We start from the raw sequence: 17611 nt of genomic DNA, 5'->3' as shown, positions 1-17611 counted from the left end.
TGTCGATGCTCATTCTAGCGTAACGTTTTTGGAAGAATAAAAACACTTTGTGGAAAAATTAAGCTGTAGCTTTTGGAAAAAATTATCAACCACACTTTGGAAAAATGAGCGTCTGACTTGGAAAAAATTTAATCATTTATTGGAAAATGAGGTGGGAAATCCAGTATACCGCCTTATAATTTTACTTACCTACAAACACAACAAACCCTCTTTGCAACAAGAAAAACACCCCAAACTGACATCAATGACAGCTATTGGTACACGTCGTTACGTGGAGTATCATCACTCGCCCAAAGCTTGGATGACCTCTGAGATCTTCTCGGTTACATCAAAAAAATTGGATATTGCTTTTGGTCGAGAGGGTAGATAAGTGGCTATTCTTTCGAACAATGCCGCAGTGCATAAGTTGAAGTTCACGCCGGTGAACATGAAGTTAGTGTTTCTTCCTGAAAACACAACGAGTATACTATTGTTAGAAAATATTAGATCAAAATGTAAAAAAAAAATTCGTTCACAAATAAAAAAAAATTCGTTCACAAAGTAAAAAAATTAAGTTTATCTTCCGAAAAAAAATTAGCTTACCACTTAAGTGTATCTATAGTTGACCTGTGATAACAGGCGTGGAAAATTCTAGTTGCGACGTCGACGTACATTTTTAACGTTTGCTTCTTTATTTTTGGTTCTTGCTCTTCTCCGTTGGTTCTAGGAAACCTATACACGTCGAAATCTTGGGGGAATGCCATTTTCAGTTGGAAGTGATCGAAAAATATCAACTATGTTCAAGCAAGGCTCCTTATCAAGATTCCACAGACGAGGAACAATTATATTTGTGTTATCAGTCATAGCTCTACAATTTTGATTTGTACATCTGTCACAAGAACAAAAGAAAATTATTATATAAACAATTATAAACACGTAAAATCAGCATACCTTAAGAGGCCATGGCTGATTCCACGAGGATTTGTTCTTCGTCTATGAGGGCGCATGTTATCGGCCATCCGAAACGTTTCAAGACTTTTACGTTCACAAGCTGGTCAGTACTGACTTGCTCTAAATTCATCAATCAAGTACAACCTTTTTCCAGCTTTTTGAAGCAACCGACGGAATCCAAGGCCTCGGACCGCTCATAAAATCTTGTAATAGAAGATGACCAGTTACACATAACATAAACTGCTTCGAGACCAAAATGTTTATCTAGTTTTGAAATAAGATCCTGGTTTCCTTACTGTGTTCTAACATAGGCAGATAGCCGCAATGCTCTATGCAAGGGATGAGCAGTACGATGGTTGGTTCGGAAGTTGACTTAGTGCCTTTGGATGATGCCTGTCGTACTGGACCTGTTTTCAAGATACTGTTCAAATTCATCTCTATTCAAGGAATCATAATTAACCAAAAGCCTATCAGCGGCTCCTACTCTAGCGGGTTTCACTGCTTCACGGATTCCACCGTATTTTTTGATCTTTTCAAACGTGTCTTGGTACATTTTGGTAAATCGAAACTTGTTTGAATTGTTTGAGGTTGAGTTTTCATGCACACAGAATAGCAAATCTCTTCGTCCCGGATCAATTGTAACACATCTTCCAACAGTTTCTTGAGCAATCTCTTGTGAAATGTACTGGATTGATTCAACCATAACAGCAAAACTAGCAGTATATCTGCTTTCACGATTCATTCTTTTCTTGATCACAGTTACACCTACTCCATCCGTTTAAATAGTATCTCTAAACTAAAACTCGCCATTTTCGTGGTGTTTGAGTGCATCCGAGTTTAGGTTAATTACTTCACACCAAAGTGCTATCTTATCTTGACGATTGGTTCACCGACGACCAAGATTATTTTGACAAATTTTTTTTGAATCGATGGTTGTGTAGCAAGGAATCCAAGAACGGCGTAATGGGAAGCAATTTAACACAGGTAATTCTATATCAATAAATGATAAAGCCAGTTCGTAAAAAGTCCGCATATGTTCAACTGGTCCTGCTTTGGAATCGTAACAAATGCTATTCCCACGAAATCGGTAGTCAACGGGATAACTGGTAAGGACAGGGCGAAGAATTTCAAGAGCGTTATTGTAGATAGGGTCCCCGAACGGCTCTCCGTCCAATACAAAATTTTGAGGTAACCTTCTAGCTATAAGTTCCTTAAATCTTGTCGCCGGCTCAGTTATTTCTCTGTATACTTCAGATTTTATCAGTGCATCAATTAATCTTTTAGGTCTTCTATAAGCAATTAATTCGGCTTTTCTTTGTCGAATACGAAGTAGATGATTGACAGCTTGTCCAAGATGACTTCCCAAACGCATCTGAAAATTGTTGCTATAAGATATAAAGATCTTTGCTCCTTCGATTAAATATGCTTGCTGACCATAGCGGAAATCTGGTGGAACAAAACCAGTGACCTTCAAATAATCATCAGGATAAGGCTGCTCACATCAAACAAAATATATTGAGATCTTAAATAGGAGATGTACTAATATGGACAAGCGCCGTTTTTTTTAAAATGTTTTTTTTTTGAAGGTCAATCTTTTTCCAAAACTGGTTTTTTAAAAAAATATAAAAAATAAAAATAAATATTATCCTGGAACTAGTGCAATTCGATTGTACTAAAATATCGGCAAGATGTTTTTTCGTTTGTTCCTGTTTTACCTGTTCTTTTGTCGTTTTCTCTGTTTCCATTTAATTTCTCAATGAATTCTCAAACTCGCCAACAAATTTTTCTCCTCTTCGAAATGTAAAGACAACGACAAGCTGTTATTTATGCATTTAGTGATAGCATTGCTACGGAGAACCAAGAAATTGTAGACTTGTTGCACCTTACTGTCAGTAATGTGCATTTGCTTAGAGAACAGCAATTGCAGTACGACTTTTCTGCTGCCGATTTCTCTAGTGAAATTGGAATAGTTATGACTTCCTTGCCTTTGTTTATGACCGGGGCAATTATCACCGGAACGCGAACTGTCGGTGTGGGTGCCACAAGAGTGTCTGAAAGATACACTTTTTGGAAGGTACAACACCCCAACCTCAGCGACGACGACGAAAACCTAGTAGATAGCGTCTGTGCCACATATCGAATGGGAAGGGACTCTTTCAGTTGGCTTGTCAACATGCTGTCTACTCATCCCGAATTTAATTTTAAGACACCAAACCACGTTCCTATCTACATCCAGATAGCTACCTGTCTTTTAAGACTGGCCAATTGTCCTTTTGGATACAGAAACATGTATGTCCTGTATGGTATTTTGTATGGCAGCTATACCAATTTCACGAGGCGTACGGTGAAGACCCTCAAAGATGTGCTTAGCTAAATGATAGATTGGCCTACCAATTCAGCCATGGTGAGTGCTATATCTGCTGGATTCAACAACACTCCCGGTGTAAGTATTCTTGATACAATTAGTGCTATTGATGGCAAAAACTTCACCATTCATAAGCCAACTCCAGCTGCTTATGGAGCAGGGTTCCGTGACGGAAAAAACAACTACACCATTAAACTTACCGCTGTTCGTGACGATAAATGTAGGTTTACTTACATTCGCGTAGGAGACTCTGGTAATAATGACCGATATAAATATGAGAGTTGGAAACTAATTTACTTTGAATACACTAGGCAGAAGTCACGATGCCTCAGCCTATAATTCCAGTGATATCAGCTGGAAGGTCATGAATAATCCTGGGCATTACTTTACTAAAGGATTTTATTTTCTACGTGATTCGGCCTATCCGACCATTGCCAATTTGGTTACACGATTCCCTGAAAGTGAATGTCTCCGGGATCCGCGCAAGAGGTTATTCAACTATTCGCATTCAACCAGAAGAATGGCCATTGAAAGAACTCTTGGTAAGTTCGTTCATCGGCGAAGATTCACACAATTCCATATTTACGTGTATAATAATTTGGATATCAATAATATCATCGGGTCGTGTGCTATTCTACACAATGCAAGTAAGGCAAGAGGGGAGATAGGTTTCGATGGTGTGGTTCTTGAGCCTGCTGGTCTTGTAGTTGGAGAGCAGGGTGATACATGTGTTATCGGTAACAGGGCCCGCTTGCGTATCTTTAATGCAGCTTATCCTTAAATTTGCTAAGAACTAAATTTTTTTAAAACAAAACAAATTTATTTTTGAAAAAAAGCCAAATATATTTTAGTCGTTGTTTTGAGGTTTATGTTAATCGGACGAAGGATAAGTGATTTCAAGCGCGTCTGACAGAACAGGAGAAACCGTCTGACACTGCCATCAATCGCCATGCGCCTGGCAGAGGGGATGGAGGCAGTGTTCTTGGGGAAGGTGTTATTGGGAAAGGTGTTCTTGCGGAAGGTGTTTTTTGGGAGGGTGCTGTTAAGGACGATGTTGCTGGTGATGGTGCTGTTGGCGTCGGTGTTTGTTGTAGGCGCTGTTGCTGCTGGCAGAAGGACTGTTGAACTGATAGTCATAGGCTTCAGGAATACCATTGACATCAGGGCGGAAGTAGTGGCTGGTGTTGTTGGTGTAATTGTAGTCACCGTTCTCAAACGCATTGTAGCTGGTGGCGTTGTTGTTGCTTGAGCCGAAATCCTCTTTCATTACCATCAGCATCTCGCGCTGGATATTCAGACTGGCCTGCATCTACTCAGCAATGCGAGACTGCACCTGGTCCCGTTTCTCCATGGACTCCAACATCTGACCGAAAAACGTCGTCGAACGAGCAACATATTTAGTGAACTTTCTACGCTCCGGCTCTCCATGCTCAAAACGACATGCCTCAATCTCATTCTTTAGAGGTGACCAGATACTCGATCGTTTGGTTGCCCGCTCTACTTTAACTACCGGTCCCAAGAGCCACACCCTTCTTAGCACCACAGTTTTTGACCGCTCTTACTCGTCTAGCACCGCAACTTCACCACGATTATCTATCGTCTCTCCAGAAAGAGAGGTATACACAGTAGTTGGCGTCACGGTGGGCATGTCACTGGTGGGGTTCTCCATCGCATCATGGTAAACCCAGTTTTCAATCGGTGCCGTACCAGTTGGATTCAACGTATCATTGCGATGTCTGAAGGCAGCACTGGGAGCAGACCAATTAGACTTCAATGGACTCAAAGGTCTGTTTCCATTGGTGCTGTTGTTGCTCTTGAATGAGCGCAACATGCATGGTACAACTCATTTGGTCTAGCTAGCGTACAATTGGACTCCATCCGCTTGTTGTAATCAGCATACAATTCAATAAGCGCGAAGTTCCTAGCTGAATTCCATTTTGAGGTCGTCTATCTGGTATCCGAAACTTAATAGTGGCATCAGCATCTGTGGCATCAGCAGTGGCAGTAGCAGGTGCAGCAGGGGAAACGGCGGCAGCAGCAGGAACGACGACAGGAACCTCCTGTTCTTTTGAAACAGTAGTAGCATGCGAAGGTTGCTACCATAGGCTACACCATTTGGTGTCACTTAAATAAATTGGTGATTGATAGGGTTGTTGTTGTTGTTGTTTTGATTATTCATTTTAGAAGAATTAAGGTAAGGAAACAGTAATAGAATTTTATTAGGTATTTTAGCATTTTAGTAGTCCATTTTACGACCGTCTATTTCTGGAGGCTTCACATTCGATGCCCAAAGATTTTTCATTTTTAAGCAGTAGATTAATATTGAAAAAATATCGCAACATGGGATTTTGACAGAATTCAATTTAGGAAAAAATATTGATAGAAAAACATTTTTTTAAAAAAAAAAAAAAAAAAACGGAGCTTGTCCATATCAGTACATCTCCTATTTAAGATATCAATATATTTTGTTTCATGTCAGCAGGCTAAATCATACAAATCGGAGAATTCTGGTCCGTTATCCCTCAAAATCCGTTGATTTCAGCCTACTCCGGTCCATTATCCCTGAAAATCCGTTGACTTTAGGGTACCCCGGACCGTTATCCGTTGTTATGCGATAATTCAGAGAATTCTGGTTCGTTATCCCTACAGATCCGATACTTAAGGGTTCCCTGATTACATCAAACTAATGACCAAAATAGATTTTAAGAAATTATAAACGGTACCAAAATGGTTCAAGCATTCTAAAGTGATATAAGAACTATCTAAGCTAATTTCCCATATAAGGTAAGTCGCAAATCATATCCGAACATCCTTAAACGTAGGTTGGATTTCAAAAACGTAAATACAGCGCCCTCCAAAGTATCGTAATCGTTTAAGGTTTTCGTATTTTGTGTAATGACATCACATACAGATTCATAGGGCGATTTTCCAAACATTTTTATTTTTCTGTTGGTTGTTATTATTAAGTTATGGATCCGGTTAACAGCGCTTCATAGGAATATACACAACGAGTGGAAAACTTTAAATATTTCTTAAATTCGGCACCAAAAAGTAAATTCCCGTGTCAGAATTGTTTTTAAAAAAAATAAAACTTTGCGATTGGGCGAAAAAACAAAATACGTGATTGAAGGCCAGATGTTACGAAATAAACAACTGTACGAAGGTTTTGTGCACCTTGAAAACTACTTAAGCGTTTTTTATGGGGGTCAGGATAGCGATTCGTGCAGCTAAGCATTTTTATTGGATAACAAAATGGAAGAGACTTTAACTTTTTTTGAAAAAATGACATGTAAAAAAAACAAAATGATTAGTTTCTTTCATTTTTTAAAATTTTGAAATAACCATTAGTGTTATGGAGCCACCAGAAAGTACCGAACTTGCACTTGTTGATAAGAGAATACTTGACAGTGTCAATCTTAGTTTCCTGAGACATGTCATGCAATTCCACCATAGTCATTTTATACTTCAGCAAGTCCAAGATTTCTTCAGTTTTTTTGGTGAGGAGATTACCACCTTCGTCAGCTTGATAGACAGAAAGAGGCTACTAGGTGCTCTCAAGGTAAAATTCGAAAAGCCGGTGGACCCCTTTTTTGGGTGTGAACGGAATTTTTTAAATTGAACAAAAAAATAATTTCATCGATCAGGTGATGCCGTGACGGTTCTTCACTTTCAAATTTACTAAAAGACCTAACGTGATTTTATTAATAAAAAAAACGGAATATTCCTTTTCGCTTATCTTTATTTTTTTTTAAAGTACCTATTTACCATGAACCCAATTGACGAAACTTTTTTCGATATAATGCAAGAGCAACTTTGGATGGGAAATGGTGCTGACCGTTTTGAAGACGAAGATCAATACTTCGATGCCGTGATGGAAGAAATCATTAGAATTGACGAAGAGTTCGATTTAGAAGAAGAAATGCTTGAACAAGAGGTTGCCATTGCCGAAGAGAACATTATTGCCGACTATGCTCGTCTTGAAGGCAAATATGACGTTTATTCCTTGTTCCAACTTTGGGTTAGAGAAACAATTTTGCATGCAACCGCTTTAATCAACTATGACATCTTTTATTACATCTTCATAAGCAACCCTGGGATGATGACCCGAGAATCGCACAGAAGGGTTGTTAGAACCGAGCGTATGGACACGTACGAAACATACTGGACGATAAAACATCCCAACTTGAACGACGATCGTAACAGCCGCCATAGCTATAGAGCTCATTATCGAGTCAACAAGTCGACCTTCGAGTGGCTCGTCAATCGTTTGAGTAGATGTGCTGCTTATCTTGGATCAATTTTGCGAGGTAGTTACTCTGTAGAAGTGCAAGTTGCGTGTGTGCTTTGGAGATTTGCTAACACGCATTTTGGTTATCGAATTGCCGAAACTCATCTTGGAGTAACTGCCGGATCATTCAATAATTTCACTAACCGATTTATTGATGCCATGTTGGAGATTACTCCCGAACTTATAACATGGCCCATCGAAGATAGACAGAGAGCTTTGAACAATGCTCGTGAGTTTGCAGAACTTGGTGAACCTGGTGCCACGAGACTTTCTGGTGTACTCGGTGCAATTGATGGCAAGCTGGTTGTGATCCAAAAACCAGCAATAAATGGAAACGCTTATGTCGATAGAAAGAGTCATGCATCCATGAATTTGATGGCAATTTGTGATGCCCGTACTCGATTTATGTACGTAAAAACTGGGCATTCCGGTAAGTTCATGTGGTAGGATAAAAAAATGATACAGCAGCTTACCGTTTGTTATTATATTAAGGCAGAAACCATGATGTCAGAGTATTCACAAGCAGCGTGATTTATCACAAAATTTTGTTGGATGCGGCCAGATGGTGTCCTGCAAACACTTATATTTTGGGAGGTAAGTTCATTAATTATTTTAAGGTATACAAAGCATTAACGATGAGACCTAGATTCGGCTTACCCTTTGCTGCCTAATCTCATTGTTCCATTCCATGGCCGACGTGAAAGCACTGCGGAAGAAAAAATTTTCAATGCAACCTTTTCTAGTTCTCGAATTAAAATTGAACATGCATTTGGTGGGCTCACGTCCAGGTGGAGATTCCTTTGGAAGCACTTGTATATGCTCAGCGTTGATAGAATGGCTAAAACCATCATATCTTGCTGTGGTTTGCACAACGTTTGTGTAAACCAAAATGATATCGAAGAGGCAATTTTGGATGGAAACTTGGATTTTGAGGGATTTGTTGAGGCAGACCGTAGAAACCAATTTGAAAATGAAGTGAACTTCGAACCTCCGCTTCCTTTCCTCGGTACCGATGCTACCATTGATGCTGCAGGTATGCGCCGTATTAAGGCAATGTCTATCTTAAGAAGAAACAACATCATGAGGGGAACAGATAGACTTGCTTAGTTTTCAAAAGGTTTTATTATATTAAATATATTTTTTATTTAATTATTGTTGTCAGTAGAAGATGAACCAAGATTGGTATCACTATCGCCTCTTCGAATTGCTGCAAATCTATTCATAATAGTCTCCATATCAGAGATACGTTTACGTCTATCCTCTTCCAAATCGGCCTCTCGTCTACTTCTTGATTCTTCTAGCAGTCGATATCTCTCTCTGGACTCTTGCCGTCTTCTTGTTTGCATATCTTCCAATGCAGTCTGTCGATTACGACTGACCCTTTGCAACATACTGTCAAGGTCACGAATTCTTTGCTCCCTTTCTTCCCGTTGTACCGCTGCCATTCGATCCATCATCTCTACACCGAGTTGGCGGGCATGTGCCATATGCTCCTCTGACAACTGACGAGCAGCCTCGATGGGATCAAAAGTTGACGAAGACTGCTCACCAGAAGTTCGATTATTTCTCGAAGTGCGGGTTGATCTTGGTGGAGGTGGTGCGGATGTAGGTGGAGGTGGAGGTGGAGGTGGTGCGGATGTAGGTGGAGGTGGAGGTGGTGCGGATGTTTGTTGAGGTGGAGGTGGCGCGGATGTTTGTTGAGGTGGAGGTGGCGCGGATGTTTGTTGAGGTGGAGGCGCGGATGTTTGATGAGGTGGAGGTGATGCGGATGAATATGGAGGTGGAGGTGGTGCGGATGTATATCGAGGTGGGGGTGTGGCGCCTGTCGATGCTGGTGGTACTGCGGATGCTGATGTTGGTGTTGGTGTTGGTGGTTCGGTTGCTGGTGTTGAGGTTGGTGGTGGTGCGGATGTAGGTGGAGATGGTGGTGCGGATGAGGGCGTTGATGGTGGTGCAGGTGCAGGTGCTGTTGATGATGATGGTACTGAAGATCCTTCAGTGGGGTATCGATCGGCAAAAGCTTTTTGAATCACAAGTTGATCGACTTCCGTAGGTGTCAAGTACGTAGTTTCGGGACCATCGGATTCAATGGCATCCATTAAATCAACGTCGTTTGATCTTCTATATGATCGAATGCCATTCTCCTCCATGTTGACGCTTTTGTAAATTACCTCAGGTTGGATGCTAGGATCATCCTGAGTGATCTTGGCAATTTCTTCATAGTATGGTATGTCTGGGACAGTTCCACCAACTCCTGTTTCTCTTGCTGCATTTCTGGCTCTGGTGAATCTGGCTTTCATGTCTTTCCACTTGCGTTGCATACTGAGATGCGTGACATTTGCTATAAAAGCCCTGACTGCATCGGTGTTTGCATATTCAGCCATCTTTTATTTCAAGAGAGCTGCCGAATGAACCCAGATAAACTGTTTCAAGGCAGTATCTCCTCTTCTCAACAAGTGATTGTAGGTGCCTGCCATGATCTCAAGAAGGATACAAATTGCAACCTCAGGCCATACGTTGTATGGACGTGAAGGCCCATTGTCATCTTCGACATTAGCGTTGTTGTTCTCAGCTTGGGCATTGCTGTTGTTGACAGGAGTGGTGTTGTGCTGAACAGTAGGTTCAACAAACACAAAGGTGCCAGCGTGTCTGCCACGTCCGCGTCTACCTCCACGTCCATTTCCACGACCACGTCCGCGACCACGTACGTTGTTGGGTGTGTTGTTATTTGCTTCAGTGTTGTTCATAGTAAGGTAAGTGATAAAAAGTAGTAATAAAGTAAAAGGGAGGAAAAAAATAAAAATAAAAAAAATAAAAATAAAAATAAAAAAAATGTGGATTTAAAAACTTTTGTTATTTTATCATTTCTTTTTCAAGCGAATAATTTTGAATGTACCTTGACTTTGATCAGATTTTTATTTCCACACATATATGTATGTGTGTTATTTTGCCCATTTTTAGATCGCTTTTTCAAGCACTTCTTTTACTATTTTTGTAGAAAAACTGGGCAATTTATTTTCGGTTTCCGATCTTGAGAGCACCTACTGTCATCGTAAATCACGAAGGCTGGCCTGGGAACAAGTTCATACACCTCATCAATAGCCTGATCGCCGCGAAGTTTTACGACCTTTCCAAGCAGACGAAGCGCCCCAAGAGAATCGAAGTCAACATCGAGAATAGCCGTCATGTTAAAGCAATCTTCTTTCGAGCAATATACTCAGTACTGCCGAATTCCTGATTAGCAGAGTAGTACATGTCCTTACTGTACCTATCGAACCACGCTTTGACCAGACTACCACGAGTTTTCATACCGTTATCCCAAACAAGACCCATCGCAATACTTCTCAGCATTACCTCACGACCGTAAATAAGAGCCAAATCACGAGAAGGGTTTTGTTTGTTGGTCTTCATGACAATTGCCCTAATGCGTTTGTTGAATTGCTCGTTCTTTTCAGTTGCGAGAAGCACAGGAGAAGCAAATTGAAGACAATCCTCTACCAAATGGACTATCAAATGAGTCTTTAAACGATTACACAATGAACCACCAGTTTTGGCGTATGGAATCGTAGCACCATTACATTGTTCACCAGAAAGACCATAGATCTCTTCAAAAGTAGTTTGACTGCGCACTGAGGCAGTTGTCGTTGCTGTTGCTGGCTCTCCACGAGTACGTCGGTTACTGGGAACAACGGTACGATCAAGGTTATCCAGATCAATAACAGTATCATCAACGTATTGACGCAATAAATCGAGATAGGCAGAAAAGTTGTTATGTATTTCACAGTTATAACACGATGAGCAAAGCTCACCAAGCTTGTCCAAAGTACTAATAACGTTACCATTCGGTGGAATTGATCATTACAAAGGTTGAGGAAATCAATGTGGTCACGAGCAACTCTGAGAACAATTGGGAGCATCTGAATCGTAAGTTTGAAGTCTCTTAAAGAAAGCTTTTGTATCCTTTGAGATGCGTCGACAAATTGGTAAAAGCCTTAGACCCATACTATGCACACAAATAACTAATGCGATCAACCTGCTTCTTGTCGAAAAAGCAATCAGGAGCTTTGTTGAACGTGTATATGATTAAACCGAGACATAGACCATGCAGAATTTCTACCGGTGTATCCTTGCTAGGATCCCAAGAAGACAACGTCAAAAGCCTTTTGCCAGAAGTTTCCTTGAAGCCGAGGTCCATCAAGTTTTCGACCATGATATAATCACCCTGTTTGTTACGAACACGTATCGAGAAATCCGTACTATTCGAGTCATCGTTTGGAACTGACATGTGTTCTTCGGCCGTGGTAATTCTATTAGGATCAAAAGCATCAGCATGTCTACACCAGAAGCATTTTCTGCACGGATAAGTAGCTGTTGAAGCTTTCAAACAAGTAACACCGGCATGACAAGGATTGTCAGCCTTGATAAACAAAAGAGGAGCAACAACAAAGACTTCTTCCTTGAACATAGCATCAAACATCGGCAGACCAGTTTCCAGTTTCTTCAAATCGGGGACAAGGGAAGGCAACTGTTCCATAGCAGTATGACGATTTGATCCATTTATAAAAAATTGATTCAAATAATGATTGGCAACACTAAGAGGAACAGCGGCGGGATTCATCGACCACGAATAGAAACAATTCCATTTTGATGTGGAATTACCACTGGTATCATCAGAGCAAAGGTTGTACGGAATTACTCTAACGACCTGGTAGTTTGACGAATTAGGATTTATGCTTTTTATACGTGATCTAATTGGCAGCGGACGCTTGTACTTATTACCAGTATCAATCATGTCCTGGTGAGCGCGAATCAATCGAGTATTAGCAACAACATCTCTAGAACAATGATAATCGTCACCGTTTATATGTTGTAAGCTGGTAAATGCATCGAAGGATTCATGTTCGGCACGAAAGACATTATTGATGTCAAAGTCGGTTATGGGATAGTTGAGAAGAATGTCGTATAAACAGCAAATTCCAAGATTATTATCGGGTTTAATTGGATACAAATCAACGTTCACAACTTTTGATATTTGGAATATCTTGGCCACTTTAAAATATTGGCGATCACGAAGAGGAATATTGCTCTCAGACAGCAAAGAGACTTTATCCGATACCCAGAGTTGAAGATTTGGACCAGTACTTATCATGGGATGCTCAAACAATCTATCACAATTCCACTTTTCACCTTGACTTAGCTTGATTCGTTGGTTAGGTGTTCGATCAGGAAGATCTGACAGGAAACCAGACATACAAGGATTACCTACGAGAAGTCGCAAGTGTTCAGATACATCATTGAGAAACAAGTCAGGCTTTGATGCGACAACAACAGGAACAGCGGGTGCAGAAGCAGTTGTATTTGTTGTTGCAGCAGGATCAGTGGCAGGAGCAGAGGTATTGGCAGGAGCAGAGGTAGAGGCAGGAGCAGGAGCAGAGGCGTCAGCTACAGTAGCAGTACCAGATGTGCTAGTTGATGTGGCAGGTTCAGTAGGTTCGACAAGAAGTCCGCCGTTATTATCTTTCGCACAATGGGGAGCATGAGAAAAACAAGGTATACAACTTTTCTTGGATTTGTGAAATCTGGAAACGCTGTGGGGAGTGGGATAATTACGGAAATCATAAATAACATCAGAATGATCCAAAGCTAGTTGAGCTCTGTACTCTTTGATTGCAATTTCAGCCATATATTTACCAAAATCAAGAACTGATTTGATTTGGACTTCTGAATACTTAAAGCTACCAGACTTGAAGAAAAGAAGGGCATGCATTCTGTATTCATTTTTGAAAGGATATGCTGGATTGTCGTTGACATCACCGCTCAAATCATAATATTCATCATTACCATCATCACCATCATCACCACCATCACCATTAGAGCCGTTGTTGACGTCGTTAACAGGAACGGGAGGTTCATTAGATTCGCTATCATCATCAGATTCCCCTCCGTTGTTAAAATCATTGTTGAAATGGTCAAAGGCATTACCACCATCAAATTCTTCTTCATCATCATCACCGTCACCATCATAATTATCATATTGATTTTCATCAAATTCATTTGCAGGCTCAGACAATGGTTCGGCAGTGCGTTCAGGTTGGATTGGTCTAATGTATATTGATGGAAGTAATTTGAATATATTTAACAGCCTTAAATAACTTTACCTTTCAATGGACTCCATATCAAAACTACGATATTCACTTAGCGGGATAGTAGGTTGTTCGTCAGAGGTATTCCTAAAAATAATAATGATAAGTACAAACTGAATATTTTTAAATTGATGAAGACGCTCACTTACTGTTGTTGGATGTCATTGGCAGGTAGTGATCCTTGATTGGACTGAATCGCCTCCAGAAGTTCTAAGTGGTGTCCTGATCTTTGATGCACTTTAAAAGAGTGTCGATTAATTGTACAGTATTTACATAACAGACACGTTTGCTCCTGAGGCGGTAAAGCAGGTTTTGCACGGAACTTATTTGTTCCAGGTGTTTTTTTCATAGTGTTTTAAAATTAAAGTAAGTTGTTTATAATAAAATAAAGAATTTTGATAAAGTGCACTCTGGGGATTGTGTTTGGTTTATATATCGTTCAGATCAAAAAACGTGTTTAATGCTTAGCTTATGCGGACATAAGCTGTCAATTTGATTGGTGCAATAATTTACAAACGTCATTGCGGAACGATATTTTGTCACGCAACCCAACTTTCTTAGGTCGCTTTTCTTTCTCTTACGTATTTTTTTTAACCGTGGCGTGTCTTCACAAACGCGTGATTGTTGCTTGTAATATTATGATGCTTATGAACAATGGTATGTCATAGAACATCTGTCTTAACAATACTATCCAAAGGCATTCTACTAATTCTTCTCTCACATTCAATTTAATCAAAGTCAAACGCGAAAAAGGTAGCTATTTCATGACTTATGCAATAATATAATCTTCTATCCCCTTTTACTTTTAAGATGTGTATCTATAAAGGTATACTTTATTCTGTACTGTGCTTCACTGTAATAATATATCATTAACAAACGCCTTTTTATTTTTTAGAGGCTCTTTTCTCTTTGAAATACCGTAGGTAATATCTTGGTGATTATTTTACATCCTAAACTAATACATAACGCGTTTCATTTGTCAATAGATATATCGCGTAAAGCTTCATACAACGTAATATAATTTTAACATTAATCATTATCCGTTTTACTAAACACATTATTCACTTTATAAATTAGCTCGTGATACTGCTTAAGCACGGATAAAATGTAAGTACAACATCTACCACAGACACTTGAATATCACATTAATACCTTTTTCCGTAGCTTCAGCTCAAACAGAATCAGTTTTGCGTGGGTTTTCTAGCTTGAATTCACTGTCTGCTATACGTGTCATACGTGGCCTGTCTGGGCTACGTGGTCTGCCCTGTCTGTCAAGGCTGAATAGCCTGCCTGGTTGGCCTGCGTAGCCCCGAGGGGCAAACAGGCGCTTTTTGCTGGTTTCTAATTTTGTGGGCCATTTTTTTATATAAATAAATTTCGCTTTTTAAGGCAATTTTAAAAAAAAAACTATTTTCGTATATTGTATTTGTATTTTATTGTTTTGTTTGTACAGCAAGGAAACGTAAATAAAACCCCAAAACCAAAAAGGAAACACTTTTCATATCTATTTTTACTTTTTTTTTTTGGGAAAAAAATGGTCTTGAAATTTTAAAGTTTACACCTGCTTGTGTAAGGAAACAGTAATAAAAATTTTATTTTGTATTTTGGCATTTTAGTAGTCCATTTTAGGACCGTTTATTTCTGGAGGCTTCACATTCGATGCCCACATATTTGTCATTTTTAAGCACTAGATTAATAATAGATTAATAATAAGAAAAATATGACAACATTATTTTTGACAGAATTCAATTTAGGAAAAAAATATTGATAAAAAAACATTTTTAAAAAAAAAATAGAGCTTGTTTATATTAGTACATCTCCTATTTAAGAACTCAATATATTTTGTTTCATGTCAGCAGCCTAAATCATACAAATCTGAGAATTCTGGTCCGTTATCCGTCAAGATCCAATAGGTTTGGGTACTCTGGTCCGTTATCCCTCAAAATCCGTTGATTTCAGGGTACTCCGGTCGGTTATCCCTGCAAATCCGTTGACTTTAGGGTACTCCGGTCCGTTATCCCTCAAAATCCGTTGACTTCAGGGTAATCCGGTCCGCTATCCGTTGTTATGCGATACTTCAGGGAATTCTGGTCGTTATCCCTACAGATCGGATACTTAAGGGTTTCCTGATTACAGTAAACTAATGACCAAAATAGATTATAAGAAATTAGAACGGTTCCGAAATGGTTCAAGCATTTTAAACTAGTATGGGGATGATCTGAGCTAATTTCACATATAACGTAAGTCGCAAATCATATCAGAACATCCTTAAACGTGCGCTGAAATTCAAAAAACGTATATAAAGTGCCCTCTAAAATATCGTAACCGTTTAAGGTTTTCGTATTTTGTGAAATAACATCACATACTGATTCAAAGGGAGACTTTCTAAACATTTTTATTTTTTGTTTTTTAATATTATTAAGTTATGGATCCGGTTAACAGCGCTTCATAGGAAATATATTAGCTATTATCACTCTTATAAGATGTTAAACCCTTTTTTTATAACCTTTACTGGAACATTTTTTAACCCAAAATGTAACCCATTTTTGAGTCTACCACATTTTTCTTTAGGCCTATGCTCCTCTAATGGTATCATTGCTTTGTAGACTGGTTCTAATATTGGTATATTTAACAGAGCTATAGACAAAATTAATCATGATAACTCGTTCAATTAGTGGGCCTGTGAGGAGTGGATCGGAGCAAGAGCAGAACAGAATAATTATTATAGTGAGGACAAAAGAAACAGACATTATATATATATTAGTATTAATATGTACATATAAAATGGATGAGAGTAGAAAACGTTTAATTCAAAGAAAAAAAAATAGATAAGATCTTGAATACAGAAATATGAACAAATAAACATGACTACAGTACCAGAGGAGTCTGTGGTGACCTAGCAAGAATATAGCCATATTAGAGCTAACAAAGGTTTATATATGCTGATACCATTTGTGATATAAGCTTTACAGTAAATGTCACATTAAGAACTATAAGGATATTACATCACAAGTCTAACTTAGTACGTCTGAGAAATACTTAAAATATAGTTTAAAGCAAAGAGAGTTAAGAAGACTTAACATTTATTGGAACAAGACTAAATTGGTGACTATGTAATAATCGTATACATTTTTGGTTAATCAATGATAACTTCAAGATAGCACTAGAGATATGAACACAGCAGACAGTCTTTTATATAAATACTCGTACATTTCATTTATTAATAAAGGACAATCTTATAAACAGTCTCAAATTACTTATATACTGCCTTATAATTTTACTTACCTACAAACACAACACTGTGATCAAAACAATCGGTTTTCTGGTTAGAAAATTTGGTACATAGCTCAAGAGCTTTCTCATTGTCACTCACTCTCTCACTCTCTGTACTATGAATGTCGTCAACCAAAAAAAATGTTTTATTTTTTTTAAAAATACTGACTGTAGAAGTCCCACAGTGTTTCGACACCGAAAGCTAGAACTGAAGGCACTCGTTGATTTTGGAATAACTCACGCAGGTTTAAACCTGCAAAAAACTTTTATAGTCCGCAAGGACTGCTGCTCTTGCCCGTTGTAATTTGGATGGAGGGAACAAGTCCACCAACAACAAAGCGGTAAGACCTGCGTCCTCTACAATCGGAGCAATAAAGGCTCCAAGTTTCAACGCGAGTCGGATTGATTCTAATTCAGAACGTGCTGGGTTGGGTGAGTGAAGCACTAAATTTTTGTTTGATAAAGATAAATAAGTTAAGGTGATTTTGAAAACATCATTGAACAACTTACAAGCATGTTGGCGCACGGTGAGCACCCCATCATTTATTAAAAAAAAGGATCAAAGCCAGAAGAAGGTTTCGAACCTGTGATGCGGCCATGTTTCCTTCTAAG

General features: G+C 39.0%; 5 protein-coding genes across 5 annotated transcripts; all 5 read right to left on the bottom strand.

Moving 5' to 3' along the window:
• Window positions 1–711: 711 nt before the first annotated feature.
• EV154DRAFT_488516 (uncharacterized protein) lies at window positions 712–1672 on the bottom strand (the record flags this gene model as incomplete). The annotated part of the gene is made up of 5 exons (XM_051599128.1): window positions 712–868; window positions 931–1030; window positions 1075–1194; window positions 1227–1365; window positions 1391–1672. 5 exons carry the CDS (start codon window positions 1670–1672, stop codon window positions 712–714), a joined length of 798 nt encoding a protein of 265 aa, XP_051450416.1.
• A 144-nt stretch (window positions 1673–1816) lies between these two features.
• EV154DRAFT_583529 (uncharacterized protein) lies at window positions 1817–2675 on the bottom strand (the record flags this gene model as incomplete). Its single annotated transcript, XM_051606710.1, has 2 exons — window positions 1817–2422; window positions 2646–2675. 2 exons carry the CDS (start codon window positions 2673–2675, stop codon window positions 1817–1819), a joined length of 636 nt encoding a protein of 211 aa, XP_051450415.1.
• Window positions 2676–9426: 6751 nt separating this feature from the next.
• Window positions 9427–10372, bottom strand: EV154DRAFT_608086 (uncharacterized protein; the record flags this gene model as incomplete). The annotated part of the gene is made up of 1 exon (XM_051607657.1): window positions 9427–10372. A coding segment is annotated over exon 1 (540 nt), but the record flags the coding sequence as incomplete, so codon positions are not given.
• EV154DRAFT_571916 (uncharacterized protein) lies at window positions 9971–10330 on the bottom strand (the record flags this gene model as incomplete). The annotated part of the gene is made up of 1 exon (XM_051606300.1): window positions 9971–10330. The coding sequence occupies one exon, from the start codon at window positions 10328–10330 to the stop codon at window positions 9971–9973; it is 360 nt and encodes a 119-aa protein (XP_051450414.1).
• A 394-nt stretch (window positions 10373–10766) lies between the features above and the next one.
• EV154DRAFT_557103 (uncharacterized protein) lies at window positions 10767–14075 on the bottom strand (the record flags this gene model as incomplete). The annotated part of the gene is made up of 6 exons (XM_051605399.1): window positions 10767–11396; window positions 11423–11574; window positions 11604–13684; window positions 13742–13813; window positions 13876–13963; window positions 14000–14075. The coding sequence occupies 6 exons, from the start codon at window positions 14073–14075 to the stop codon at window positions 10767–10769; spliced, it is 3099 nt and encodes a 1032-aa protein (XP_051450412.1).
• Window positions 14076–17611: the final 3536 nt, after the last annotated feature.

Source organism: Mucor mucedo (assembly GCF_025094135.1).
Source record: "Mucor mucedo strain NRRL 3635 chromosome Unknown EV154scaffold_253, whole genome shotgun sequence".
Taxonomy (NCBI): domain Eukaryota; kingdom Fungi; phylum Mucoromycota; class Mucoromycetes; order Mucorales; family Mucoraceae; genus Mucor; species Mucor mucedo.
The sequence above is the reverse complement of the archived record's forward strand: the minus strand, read 5'-3'. Positions and strand labels throughout refer to the sequence as shown.